Genomic DNA, 14,075 nt, shown 5'->3' on the forward strand with positions numbered 1-14,075 from the left:
CGGACGAGACCCAGGAGCCCCCCCACCTCGGGGCCCCCCGCAGCCCCCGAGCCAGCTGGGCCGTGCGGGGGCCCCCCCAAAACAGCTGCTGCAGCCCCGACCCTGCGACGATGGTGACGGTAGGAGTGGGGGGAAGGGCCACAGGGGTTGGGGGCGTTGTCGGGGGGGGGTGGGGGGGGCACGGCCAGCCCCCCCAGCATCCTCCATCTCCCAAAAGCTCTGTCCTGTGCCCCCCCCCCCCGCCCCTGGCTCCCTGGTGTCCAACATCCCCCACTCTCCATGTCTGTCCCCCCACCCTCCACCCCTCATCCTCTGCCCCCCCCCCCCCCGCCATGTCCCCATCGCTCTGTGTGTCCCCCCTGTGCAATGGGCCCTGTGAGCGTGACATGCTTGGGTGGGGATGGGAGCGCCACGAGAGCTGCGTGCACATGCGTGTGCATCGCACGTTGAGGGCACATGTATGTGCGTGCAATGGGGCATGCAGGGTGTGTCAGCCCATGTGGCATCTGCTGTGCTGGGACATGGGTGTGCCCTGTGTGCTTGTGTGGGACACGTGTGTGCAAGGGCGGGGTGGGGACCCAGCCGTCCCCTGCCCCCCCCCCAGTCCTTTTCCATTTGGCACTGGGATCATGTAGAGCCACTGCTACGTGCACACGTATGTGCACAGCATAGAGGGGCCTGCACACAGGTGCACATGTGTGTGCCAGTGCACACGCCTCCACTTTAGTGTGTAGGTGCAGGGACACGTGTGTGTGGGGAGGAGACGTGTGCGCACACGCGACATGCGGACACACGCAGCCTCGTCCCCGCGCAGAGCGTGTGTGTGCGGCAGATGCGTGTGTCACTGCGTTGGGTGTGTGTTCATGTGTGCCCGTGTCCGTGCGCCCGTGTCTGTGTCGCCTGTAAATCCCATTTTCTCATCGATTTGGTGATTTTTCGGCTTTTCTGCTTTCACTTTTCTCACCGGCCAATTTCGGGGCTGTCGCTGCCCTGCGGACAGGCGGACAGACACCCTCTCTCTCGTGCTGGCCCCTCGGCCCCCCCCCAGCCCTTAGAGGCACAGTGCCCCCCCCGAAGGACCCAGGCGTCCGGCCCCTCCACCCCGTTTCAGCCCCTGGTCAGCTCCCGGCGGGCCCGGATGCCTGGGTCCCCATCCCGCCGAGGGGGCGGGCAGCCCCCGGACGCCCGGGTCCCGCGGCCGTGGCTGGCGCCCCGGGTGTCCCGTCTCCCGACGACAAAGGCCCATTTGTCCCCGCTATTGTGCGGGGGGGGAGGGGCGGGGGCTCCGCTGCACAATGGGGGATTATCCCCCCGGGGGGAGGGGCACGCTGGACGCCTGAGTCCCCTCCCGCTTTGGGGCAGCGGGGCGCGGCGGGAGTCCGGACGCCTGGGTTGCCTCCCTGCCCTGCTGGGGGGGGAGGGACAACCTGTGGGGACCCAGGCATCTGGGCCCCTAAGAGCCCGCTACCCCCACGTCCCCAACCGAGTTTGTCCCTGTTCCCGTCTCCCGGTGCCCTCATCCCTGCTGCCGCGTCCTGCTGTCCCCATTCTCTTGTCCCCCCCATGGCTCCATCCCCACTTCACCTCTGTGATGACTCTGTGTCCCCACCACCTGGGGTTCCCCGTGCCTGTGTCCCTGTCCCTGTGCTGTCCACATGACCCTGGTGTCCCTGGTCCCTCTGCTGTCCCCATGTCCCTGTCCCTCCACTGTCCCTGTGATGGAGACACCCTGGTGACCCCCATCCATCCCCTCAGCAGATCCTAAGCACGGTGGAGGCCCAGGCTCCCAGCACCCCGGGGCCGTCAGGCTGCGGCCCTGTCCCCGTTCCCGTGCCAGTAGTGGCGGTGCCAGGACCAGGGTGGCGGCGGCACTGCCCAATGGGGCCCCCCCAGGCCCACACCACGGCCGATGACAGCAAAACCAACCTGATTGTCAACTACCTGCCCCAGAACATGAGCCAGGAGGAGCTGCGGAGCCTCTTTGGCAGCCTCGGGGACATTGAGTCCTGCAAGCTCGTCCGCGACAAGGTCACTGGTATGGGACAGGGGAGACAGGACATGGGACACAGGCAGATGGGACGTGGGGACATGGGATATGGGGAGATGGAACACGGGGAGATGGGACACAGGGACGTAGGACATGGGGAGACGGGGACACAGGCAGATGGGACATGGAGATGTGGGACATGGGGAGACTGGACACAGAACATGGGGAGATGGGACGCAGGGAGATGGGACAAGGGACACAGGGCATGGGGAGAGCCAGGACATGGTGGGTGGGATACGGGGGCATGGGACGTGTGGAAACAGGACATGGGGAGATGGGACACGGGGGCAGATAGGACATGGGGGCACGGGGAGACTGGACACAGGAAATGGGGGGATGGGACATGGGGACCCGTGGGGACTGAGACAGGGATGGGCATGTGGATGGGACCGTGGGGACAGGGACAACTTCAGGAACCTCTCTGAAGACATCAGGTCCTGCAAGCTCAACCATAGGATCCCTGGTACAGGGACATGGGGACACGTGGGGATGGGGACCCACAGGGATAGAGATGAAGATGGGATGGAAACGGGCCTTGGGGACAGGGTGGGGGTGGGGACAGGGACTGGGGATGGCATGACTGGGCCTGGTGCTGGGGGCACCCTCTGTGCTGACCCCGTGCCCCAGGGCAGAGCCTGGGCTACGGCTTCGTCAACTATGTTGAGGCGGGTGACGCTGACAAGGCATCAATACCCTCAACGGCCTCAAGCTGCAGGACCAAGACCATCAAGGTGCCAGATGCTGGGGTCGCTTGGGGGGGTGGGCACCAGGGGGTGCCTTGGGGGGGGTGGGGTGGATGCTGGGGTCCCTCAGAGCAGGCAGATGCTGGGGTCCCTGGGAGGGGCTTGGGCACCAGGAGGTCCCTCGGGGTGGGGGGGCAGATGCTGGGGTCCCTCAGAGCAGGCAGATGCTGGGGTCCCTGGAGGGGCTTGGGCACCAGGAGGTCCCTCGGGGTGGGGGGGGCAGATGCTGGGGTCCCTCAGAACAGGCAGATGCTGGGGTCCCTCTGGGGGGGGGGAGGACACTAGGGGGGTCCTTGGGAGGCGGGGCAGATGCCTGGGTCCCTGGGGGAGCCCATGGATGGGAGGCAGCTCTGGCACCTGACACCTGGGTCCCCAGGGCTGACCCCCCGCCTCCCCCCCCAGGTGTCCTATGCCCGGCCCAGTCCAGCCTCCATCCGTGACGCCAACCTCTACGTGAGCGGCCTCCCCAAGGCCATGGGGCAGAAAGAGATGGAACAGCTCTTCTCCCAGTACGGCCGCATCATTACCTCCCGCATCCTTGTCGACCAGGTCACAGGTGCGTCGGATGCCTGAGTCCCCAGGAGAAGGGGGGCTGCCAAGATGCCTGGGTTCCCGGAGGGTCTATGGGGTGGGGGAACGTTTCCTGGATGCCTGGGTCCCGTGGGTGGGCAGTGGGGTGTCGGGGGGGGGTGGTGGTGTGGAATTTCTCGGACACCTGGATCCCATGGGTGGGTCTATGGGGGGAATTCCTGGACGCCTGGGTCCTGTGGGTGGGTCTGTGGAGCGGATTCCCTGTACGCCTGGGTCCTGCAGCTGTACAGTGGAGTCTCAGGGCTCTGTCCCCCGGACGCCCTGTGCACAGGTGTCTCACGGGGGGTGGGCTTCATCCGCTTCGACAAGCGCGTGGAGGCAGAGGGAGCCGTCCGGGGGCTGCATGGGCAGAAACCGCTGGGTGCCGCCGAGCCCATCACCGTCAAGTTCGCCAACAGCCCAGGCCAGAAGTCGGGGGGAGCCCTGCTCAGCCTCCTGCCCCAGCGCCCGCCGCTACGGTGCCCTGCACCACCCCCCCCAGCGCTTCCGGTGAGCCCGATGTGCCTGGGGGCCCCGGGGGGGTGGAACATCCCTGGGAACGGGGGCATCCCCCCCAAGAGGGTGGGGCCACCATAGGGTGTGGGGACATCCCCATCACCATGAGGACACCCCCCAGGAGATGGGGCTATCACAGAGCGTGGGACATCCCCAGCACCATGCGAACACTCCCCAGGGGATGGGGCCACCACAGCACGTGGGACACCCCCATGGCAAAGACACACCTACATGGGCACACCCTTGTGCCCCCCCCCTAACGGCCTCTTGTCCCCTCCAGGCTTGACAATTTGCTGAATGTGGCCTACGGCGTGAAGAGGTAATGGCCCCTCCCCACCCCTCCCAGTCCCCCCCCAGTCCGGCTCTGCACCCCCAGCCCCATGCACGGGCTGGGCACCCTGGCAGGAGGGGACCCATGTGTCCTGGGGGGGAACCTGGCATCCGGGCGCCCTGACCCCAGGCCAGCCCGCTGTCGCTGCTGCCCCAGGTTCTCCCCACTGGCCATCGAGGCGGTGCCAGGGCTGGCTGGGGTAGGCCTGGGGGCCCTGGTGCTGGCTGGTGCATCTTCGTCCTACAACCTGGCGCCCGAGGCGGACGAGAGTGTCCTCTGGCAGCTCTTCGGGCCCTTCGGTGCTGTCACCAATGTCAAGGTCATCCGCGACTTCGCCACAAACAAGTGCAAGGGCTTCGGCTTCGTCACCATGACCAACTACGAGGAGGCGGCCATGGCCATTGCCAGCCTCAATGGCTACCGCCTGGGCGACCGCGTGCTCCAGGTCTCCTTCAAGACCAGCAAACAGCACAAGGCCTGAGCCCCACCCCAGTGGCCCCCCGACCCCACAGGACTGGGTCCCGTGGCACCATCAGGCCATGGGGGCCCCCATGAGCATCAAGGACGCCCTGGAGACCTGGACAACCCCCTCAGACAGCTGGAGACCTTGGGCACCCCCTCCCTGGGCACCAAGGACACCATGGGGACACCCCAAGGGTACCCTGGAGACTGTGGGAACCCCCCCCCCCAGGCACCAAGAACGCTGTGGGACCTCCGCACCCTGGAGACCATGGAGAACTCCCCCAGACAGTTGGAGACCTTGGGGATCCCCTCCATGGGCACCAAGGGACACCATGGGGACACCTGACAGACAGCGTGGATACCATGGACACCCCCACCTCTCCCTAGGCACCATGGACACCCTGAGGACTCCCCCAGATGCCCCAGAGCTCTTGCACACTGTGGGGGCATGGACATGCTGGGGGTACCCCGAAGATCCTCCCGCCCCACCACTCTGGAAAGACTGGAGAACCCCCAGGACAACTGAGGACACACTGGGGAACCCCCAGGCACCCTGAAACCCTGGGAATTGTTGAAGGCATCTGGATATGGAAAGGGGTCACCTCCAAAGCCCCTGGGAATGCCATGGGCACCCCAAAGACCCTGAGGACTCCCCCAGCATCCGGAGATGTTGGGGGGACCCCCCTGGGCACTGCAGAGACCCCTGCCCCTCCCCCAGCACCAGGAAGCCACGGTGACCCCCAGCGAGCTCAGGTACCTCGGGACCCCCAGGACACCCGGCACTCCCTGGGGTAGGTGCCAGACCAACACCCCACCACCCCCCGCTCCTTTTTTTTTCCTCCTCTGGGGAGGTCGTGCGCTCCCAAATGGGGAGAAGTGGGGTCCCCCCCCCCCAGGGGTGTCCTTCCCCCCGGGGTGGGGCTGGGCTGGGTTGTGGAGACCACAGGGGTCCCCCCGGGACAGAGCTGCCCCCGGGGGGGGAGGGAAAGTGGGGAAGCCCCGCCCCCGGTTCCGCGAGGCCCCGCCTCCACGGCTAAGCCACGCCCCCAGGTTCGCGATCTCCCGGGGCTTATCCCCGCCCCAGGACTAGACCCCGCCCCCAGCTCGGAGGACCACAGCCCCGGCGGAGCGCCCGCCCGGGACGGCGCCCTCTGGCGGTGGCCGGACCACGCGGAGCGGCGCTCGGAGTACGAGGGTTCGAGCCCCGGCTCCGGCCGCTGTCCCGGGGAGGGACCCCCACCAGAGCACCCGATTCGGCTTATTTTGTCCCCAGGCTGGTGCCAAGTGGGGGCCGTGCCCCCCTCCCCTCCGGTCCAGGAGTCCGGTGTGTGTGTGTGTCTGCTCTCTCTCCTCTTTTTTCCCATTTGTTTCTTCTTTTTTGAGGGGGAGTTTTTTTTGCGAGAAAGACCAAACAATAACAATAACGGTAGCGCTAATGGTAGTGAGGAGAGAGACAGACACAGCGAGTGGTGACTCCTCCAGAGTGACAGACAAACCCATCTATTTTTGTAAGAGAAGAAGAAAAAAAAAATTAAAAAAAAAAAAAAAAAAGTCCCCTGAAGTCCCTCAACAGCGCGCCTCTGGAGGGAAGTCGTGGAGGGGTGGGAATCTGTTATGTGCCCCCCCCCCCAGTTGCTTGGAGGCAGGGCCAGAGGTCATGATCCCCAAGCACGGTCAACAGCACATTTTGGGGGGGTGTGTGTGTGTGTGCGTGTCGATGGCACTAAAGTGCTATCAGGTCGAGGCTGCCGGGGGTCCCGCTGAGTGTCTGGCACCCCAAACCAGGGTGTGTGTGTGTGTGTCTTGTCCACGCTGCCCTGTCCCCACCCTTCTCCAAATACCCCCAAAATGGGCATTTTTGCCTCAACTTCCTCCGCTTGCTGGGGCGAGTGCTTTTGCTTGGCCAATTCTAGCATCCTGGCCAAAGAAAAGGGCAGAAAAGCCTCCGAAACCCCCAACCCTCCCAACAGGCTGAGTCCCCCATAGCAGCTCCATCCTCCTCCTCCTCCTCATTATTATTATTAATTATTATTATTATTATTATTATTATTGTTGTTGTTGTTATTACTATTGCTATTATTATTTATTTTTTCTCTGTCGGGATAATTTCTTGCTTTTCAGTGGTTTCAGTTCCTATTTGTTTCCGATTCTTCGCTGGCTTTCCCTGGCCCTGGGAGCCCTGGGACCCTCTGCCCCTCCTGGGTCCCCTGGGACCCCACCCCTCCCGGGTCCCCCTTTTTGCGTTGTGTCGTGTTGTGCCTGTTTGCAGTTTCTTGTAGTTTCAACTTGTTAATGTAAATATCTATCACTCCCCTTGCCTGTGTGTGCACACGTCCCTGGGGCGCGTGAGGGACCCGGGTGTCCGGGGCCACCTGCACCCCACAAGGTCTGACCCCCTCCCCCCCCCCCCCCCCCCCCCCCCCACCAGGGCGGCTCCACCCTGGGGACCCCCATCCCAGGGACCCAAGCATCCAGGCAGCCCCAACAGGATGGGTGGGCTGAGGGGACCCCCAGTTCAGTAGCAATAAGAGCTGCACCCCGGCAGGCCCCGTCTCGGCCCCTGCCGTTTGTCTGGGGGGACCCAACACGGGGAGAAAGCTCCCGAGCGTGAACAGGGCCCCCCATGGCGGAGCGGGGGTCCCGGAGGGGACAGGCTCCTGGCCCCCACCCCCGGACTCGACTCTTTGTACTTTTCATGGCAGAAATAATAAAATATATATAAAAAAAAAAAAAATCAGAAATTGTCGTGTGTGTGAGGGGGAGACGGGGGTGTGCGTGGCCCCGTGTGAGGTGACAACTCCCCCCCCCCGCAGCACGCGGCACCCCAGGGGCGAGACGTGGGGGGGGAGCACCCGACCTTCCCTGCCCCACCGGCCCTCCCGGCGGGGCCCAGGCGACTCCTGCCGCGGTCGGCTGAGGGAACCCCATAGCGGGACCACGCCGCTCCCCCGGTGCACGGCCCGGGAAGGCGGGGGGGGCTTTCGCGCGGTCACGCGCGCCGGGAGGCCGGCGCTGCCGCCGGCCGGGCGCGTTTCCCCGCTTCGGCAGCAGGCGGGGCCTTTCGGCGGCCGCGGTAAGGGGCGGCCCCTGCCCGCTCCCTGGGGCGGTTGCCTCGGACGGGAGCGGGCGCGGAGGGGGACTTCCCGCGCCTCGTCCCGCCGCAGGGAAGACGGGCCCCAACCTTCCCCCTCCCGGACACCGGGAGGAGACGGGCCCCAACCCGCTGTCCCCCTGCCAAGGGCACCGCGAGGAGACGCCCACCCGCTCCCCCCCCCCCCCCTTCCCGACAGCAGCCGGCTGCCCTCGAATGCGCTTTATCGCCCGTTAATGCAGGTGCTGGGAGCGTCCGTGTGGGGAAAGCGGCATCTCCAGGAGCTCCTGCCGCAGGAACGGCTCCTGCTGCAGGAACGGCTCCTGCTGCAGGAACGGCTCCCGCCGGGGTGAGCTGCAATGGACCCTACGGGTAATGGCTGCCCGTTCTCTTCCTTTCCGAGAGGCCGTGATGAGGACTCGGTTGTCTGTTCCTCCCCGGGGTTGTTGTTGACTGTATTTGCTGCAGGTTTGCGTGGGCTGTCTCTGTTTGGCGTCATTCTCCTAGCGATGTGGGCGACCGGGGACTGGTGGACACTTACTGGCTTTGGACAGGAGCTGCTGTGGATGAAACTTAAGAAAAAGGTAAAGCAGCTGGAGAATGAAATCAAGGGGATTGAGCCGGAAGGTGCCTCCAGCTGCAGACAAGAGACGGCTAACCTTTCTGGGTGAGGAAGTGTCTCTGAGTAGTCCTCAGCAGACCAGATCGCTGACATGCACCGCAGGGTCTGTATGTGTATCCAAAAGCATGGTACGGCCATGGGGAGGGTGTGCACGCGTGCAAGGCTGTGTATCTACCTCGTATTGCAAGAGCTGTAAGACACCACTGTGTTCTCTTAGGTGGCGGACAGTCAAGCGACCGGAGCTGGAGAATAGGAAGGGAGGGAGAGAGAAAGAGACAGACAAAGAAGCGTCTGAACTGGAAAATTCTATGGGCAGTGCCAAAAGCAGGAGCTGTGGTGAGTCCCAGGCCCTTAGGGCCATGTCCCACTCGTCTGCATCCTGGTCTCTCCCTGCCCCTCTCTGCATCCCCCAGCCTTCCAGATCCCTGCCCATCTCTCTGTTTGTCTCTGCTGCCATCTCTCTCTGTCCTTCATCCCTCTGACTCTCTCTTTGCCTGTCCATCTGTCTGCCTGGCTCCCTGTCCCTCTGTCTGGCTTCCTGACCCTCTTTTTTCCTGTGTCCTTTTTTCCTTCCCTGTATCTTTGCTATTCTCTCTATTCTTCTGTCGTGCTCCCTGTCCCTCTTTTTTTCTACCTCCATTTCTGTCCTGCAGCCCATTACCATTTTTCCCTTCTCCATCTGTTTGTCCTGATCTGTGTCCCTTTTTTTCCTCAATCTCTCTGGCTTGTTCCCTGTCCTCTTTATTCTCTGTCTTTACGTTGTGCTTCCCGTCCCCATATTTCTCTACCCCTCTGATCTTCTGCCTGTCCCTCTCTTTCTCCCTCTATCCTGCTCCCTGTCAGTATTTTTAATTTCTCCATCTCTCTGTAGGACATTTCATCCCTGTTTTTACTGTTTTTTTCCCATCTCTCCATCCTTTTCCCTGTACCTTTCTCTCTCTGCTCCTCAGTCCTTCTTCCTCGTCTTATTTTTCTGTCTCTCTGCCCTGCTCCCCATCCCTCTCTGCTCCTCCCTGTCCCTGTCTGTCTCTGTTGTTATCCTTGTGTGTCTTGTTGTCTTTGTATTCCTCTGTGCTGCTCTGTGTCCCCATTATTTATATCCCCATCTCTCTCCCCTGCTGCTTGTCTCTCTTTTTCTCTCTGTCCCTCTGTGCTGTTCCCTGTCCCTTGTCTTTCCTTTTTCCGGTCCTCTGTCATCCTACCCGTCGCTCTCTTTTTGTCTCTATCACTCTGTCCTTCTCCATGTCCCTATTATTTATTGTTCCATCTTCGTACTGCTCTCTGTCCCTGTTTTCCTCTTGCTCCGTCTCTTGGTTGTTCTCCCCGTCACTCTCATCCTCTCTCTGTCCCAGCATCCTCTTCCCTGTCCCTCTCTTGTTCTCCGAGTCTCATTTTCTGGCTCCCTGTCCCTCACCAGTTTTCTATATCCCTCTGGCCATCCTCCTGTCCTTCTTTTTCCCCCCTCTCTCCCTCTGTCCTGCTGCTTGTCACTGGTTTTTCTTTCTCCCTCTCTCTGTTCTGCTCCTGTCACTCTTTTTGTCTGTTCCTCTGTCCTTCTTGTCTGTCTCTTTCTTTCTCTGTCCTTCTGTTGCTAATGTTTCTTTGTCTGTCTCTGTCCTGCCTTTGTCCCACTGCTGTCCCATCATTTCTCGCTATATCCACCTGTTCAGCCTGCTGTCCCTTCTTCCTCTCTCTCTTCCTCTGTCCTGCTCCCCATCAGTATTTTTTTCCCCTCTGTCCTGCTTCATGTCTCTTTCCTTCCTCCCTTCCTCCCTTTTCTCTGTATTGCTCCCTGTGCCTATTTTTTTATTGCTCTTCACTGTCTGTCCTGCTGTTCTTCGCTATTGTTTATTTTGCCATCTCTGTCCTCCGTGTTCCTCTTTCTCTCTCTATCCCAGTTTCTTTCTCTCTCCACCCCCCGTCTTTCTCCTTGTCCTTCTCCGCCCCCCCTTCCTTCTGTTTTTGTTTATGCTGTTCCTTGTCCCTTTTTTCCTCCCACTCTATCCCTTCTGTCCTGCTCCCTAGAGGTATTTTTTTATTCTCCATCTCTCTTTTCTGCCCATTGATATTTTGTTCCTTCTCCATCTCTCTCTTCTGCTCCCCAATCCTCGCTTTCTCTCTCTCTCACATTTTTTTATCTGCTTCCCTGTACCTCTGTTTTTCTCTGTTCTTGCTCTGCCTGCTCTGGCCCTCTTCCGCAATAGCACTGTCTTGCTCCCCACCCCTCTTGTTTTCTTTCTATCTGTTGTGCTCCTTGTCTCCCCATCCCGTTACCTGTCCCGGTCTTTCTGTCCCTCTGTCGTGCTCCTCGTCTGTCTGTCTCTCTGTCCTGTTGCTCATTGCTATTTTTTTCTTTCTCCATCTCCCTGTCCTGGTCCTGTCACTCCCCTTTTCTGTCCCTCTATCCTTTTGTCCCTATTGCTTCTTTCTCCATCTCTGTCCTACTCCCTGCTCTTTTTTTTTTTTTTCCCCTTGTTGTCTCCCTGTCTTGCTTTCTCTCCCGATTTTTTTCTGCCTTTGTCCTGCTGCCCATCCCATAGTTTCTCACTATATCCCCCTGTCCAGCTGGCTGTCCCTTTTCTCCTCTCTCTCTTCCTCTGTCCTGCTCCCTGACCCATTTTTCTCTTCCTCTGTCTCCGTCCTGCAGCCCATCGCTGTTTTTTCCTTCTCCATCTTTGTCCTGATCGGCATCCCTCTTTTTTTCTCAATCCCCCTGTCCTATTTCCTATGTCTTTTTGTCCCATTCTCTATCCCCTCTTTCTCTATCCCTCGTTCATTCTTCCCCTCCTTTTTGTCTCTATCCCTTTGTCCTGCTCCCCATCAGTATTTTTTTCTCTATTCCTCTGTCCTGCTCTGTCCTTTTTTTCCTGTCACTCTGACCTGCTCCCTGTCCCTCTCTTTCTCTGTCAATCCCCCTGTCCTTCCTTTTCTGCCTCTCTCTATCCATCTGTCTTGTTCCCTATGACTATTTTTTCTTTCTGCATCCCACTGCCCTGTTTCCCATTCTTCTCTTTTGTGCTCTATCGTTCTGTCGTGCTCCCCAGCAGTCTCTTCTTTTTCTGGCTCTCTGCCCTGCTCCCCATCCTCTTTTTCTCTCTGTCCCTTTGTCCTGCTCCCTGTCCCTTTCTCTCTCTTTCTGTCTTTTCCCCCACTTCCCTGTGTATCTATTTTCTCTGTATTCTTGTGTCCTGCACCCTGTTCCTGTCTGTCTCTATCCCACTGTCCTGATCCCCCGATCCCTCTCTTTCTCTCTCTATCCCTCTGTCCTTCTTCCTGTCCTTGTTTTTCTCTCTCTACCCCTCTTCCCTGCTCTCTCGTCACTATTTTTTCTTTCTATATCTATGTCCCACTATCCTTCTTCCCATTCAGCTCGCTCTTGCACTTTCCTCTGTCCGTTCCCATCTGTGTTTTTTTCCTCGCTCCACCTTGCTGTCCTGCTCCCTTTCTTTCTGTCTTTCAGTCCGACTGTCCTGGTCCCCATCCCTCTGTTTCCCTCTCTGTTTGTCTGTCCTTATCCCCCCTGCCCCCCCGCCCCACCCTTAGTCCAGTTCCCTTTTCTGGTCTTTCTCTCTCCATCCTATTTTCTGTCTCCCACTTGTTTTCTCTATCGCTCTGTAGGGCTCTGCGTCCCCATTTCTTCTTCCTCCATCGCCCTTTTTTTTCTTCTCCATCTCTTTGTCCTGATCTGCATCCCTCTCTCTTATTCAATCCCTCTGTCCTGTTCCCTTTCTCTCTGTATGTCCTATTCCCTGTCCCTCTTTTTCTTGTTCTATCCCAGTGTCCTGCTCTCTGACCCTCTTTCCCTGTTTCTCTGTCCTCCCTGCCCCCATTTCTCTGTCCTGCTGCCTCTTCCTTTTTATCTGTCACTGTCCTGCTTTCTGTCCCATTGTTTCTCACTATATCCCTCTGTCCTGCTCCTTGCCCCTATTTTTTTTATTCCCTGTCATGCTGCTCATCCCAGGTTTTTTTCCTCCATCTCTGTCCTACTTCCTGTCCTTATTTTTGTTTCTCTGTCCTTCCTCCTGTCTTCGTGTCTCTCTACCCCTCTGTTCCTACTGCTTCTTTCTCTACCTCTGTCCAAATCCCTGTCCCTTTTTTTCCTCTTGTTGTCCCCTCTGTCCTTTTTCTTATTTTTCCTGTCTTTCCCTTTGTCCTGTTCCCTGACCCATCGATTCTTGCTATAACCCCTCTCCATCTCGCTCTCCCTTCTTTCCTCTCTCTCTTCCTCAGTATTTTTTCTTTCTCTGTCTTTCTGTCTTGCTGCTCATCACAGCTGTTTTTTCTTCCAGTGCTGTCCTGCTCCTTGTCCCTTTCTCTGATGATCTCTCCGTTGTGCTCCCTGTCCCATCCACTCTCGCTATAGCACCCATCCAGCCAGCTGTCCCTTTTCTTCTCTCTTGTGTCCTGTGTGCTTTCCCTTATTTTGGCTACCTCTGCCCTGCAGCGCATCACTCTGGGAGCTGACCGTTCCGTGCCGGACCGAAGAACGCTGCTCCAGTAACAGCTGCCGAGATGTCCCAGGGTGGGGGGGAGTGCATGGGCACCTGGAGAACACCCTGGAGCAGACTCACTCCCAGGACTTCTTATGTGCGTGAATGAATAAACAATCGCTGTCTCCTTTGCACTCCCGGGGCTCTGGGTCTGGTGGCGGGGCTGCACAAGCAATCGGTGGGTGGGTCCCGGGGAAGGCCCCGAGGGCAGTGTGGGGGCAGAGACTGGAGGCAGCGGTGAGGGTGCGAGGCCGGGGGGGGATCTGCGCTGGGGCAGGGTGGGGGCTGCCGAGGGCTGGGCAGGGCTCCGGAGGAGGTGGCGGGGGGAATGGTGTCCCCGCAGGGTCAAAAAGCAGGGAAGCCTGTGTCTGCCTGCATGTTGGGAGCTGTCCTCCTGTGGCACGGGGCTTCTGGTCAGCCATGTTGGCTCCCAGATGTGCCAGGAGCCATAGTTTCCTGCCAGTTTTGTGTGGTTTTCTGCAGGATCTGGGAGCGCCTGCACGGTGGCGCCGCTGTTTCTCTCTGCTCCTCAGTCCTTCTCCCGCCTTGTATTTTTCTCTTACTCTGTCCTGCTCCCCATCCTTCTTTCTTTCTCCATTCCTCTATGTTGCTTCCTGTCTTTCTCTCTGTTATCCTTGCATCTCATTGTCTCTCTCTTCCTCTTTCCTGCTCCTCATCCCTACTTTTAGTTTTTCCATCTCTTGTCCAGCTGCACATCTCTGTCCTGTTCCCTTTCCCTTTTTTCATCTCTCGCTTACTCTGCTTTTCTTTCTGTCCCTATTTTTTCTTCTCTCTATCCCTGTCTCCCTATTATTTATTGGTCTGTCTTCATCCTGCTCTCTGTCCCCGTCTTTCTCTTGCTCCATCTCTCTGTTGTTCCTCCATTACTCTCGTTTCTCTTTCTGTCCCAGTGTCCTGCTCCCTGTCCCTCTCTTGTTCTCTGAATCCCGTTTTCTGGCTCCGTCCCTCACCGGTTTTCTGTATCCCTCTGGCTGTCTTCCTGTCCTTCTTTTCCCCCTCTCTCTCCCTCTGTCCTGCTGCCCATTGCTGATTTTTCTTTCTCTTTCTTTGTGTCCTGATCCTATCACTCTCTTTGTCTGTCCCTGTACTGGTTTTGTCTGGGATGGAGTTAATTTTTCCATAGTAGCTTGTATGGAACTATGTTTTGGATTTGTGATGAAAACAGTGCTTACACAGAGTCAA

The 14,075-nt window shown here is 59.0% G+C and overlaps 1 protein-coding gene and 1 long non-coding RNA gene across 4 annotated transcripts; both read left to right on the plus strand.

The window, feature by feature from the left end:
- Nucleotides 1–15: 15 nt before the first annotated feature.
- Nucleotides 16–4,758, plus strand: LOC143173821 (ELAV-like protein 3). The gene is given in 10 exon segments (XM_076363958.1): nucleotides 16–119; nucleotides 1,756–2,035; nucleotides 2,675–2,778; nucleotides 3,193–3,346; nucleotides 3,653–3,818; nucleotides 3,820–3,870; nucleotides 4,157–4,195; nucleotides 4,364–4,410; nucleotides 4,413–4,447; nucleotides 4,449–4,758. Coding segments are annotated over 10 exon segments (1,125 nt in total). The 5' UTR covers nucleotides 16–110; the 3' UTR covers nucleotides 4,689–4,758.
- A 3,009-nt stretch (nucleotides 4,759–7,767) lies between these two features.
- Nucleotides 7,768–13,094, plus strand: LOC143173822 (uncharacterized). Of its 3 annotated transcripts, none has more exons than XR_012997791.1 (4): nucleotides 7,768–8,132; nucleotides 8,229–8,344; nucleotides 8,600–8,718; nucleotides 12,827–13,094. It is a non-coding gene; the product is annotated as an uncharacterized LOC143173822 (long non-coding RNA). The 3 variants fall into 3 exon arrangements; XR_012997790.1 differs by having other exon boundaries at nucleotides 7,768–8,109; XR_012997789.1 differs by having other exon boundaries at nucleotides 7,768–8,344.
- Nucleotides 13,095–14,075: the final 981 nt, after the last annotated feature.

This window comes from Aptenodytes patagonicus, unplaced genomic scaffold, assembly GCF_965638725.1.
Source record: "Aptenodytes patagonicus unplaced genomic scaffold, bAptPat1.pri.cur scaffold_321, whole genome shotgun sequence".
Lineage (NCBI taxonomy): Eukaryota > Metazoa > Chordata > Aves > Sphenisciformes > Spheniscidae > Aptenodytes > Aptenodytes patagonicus.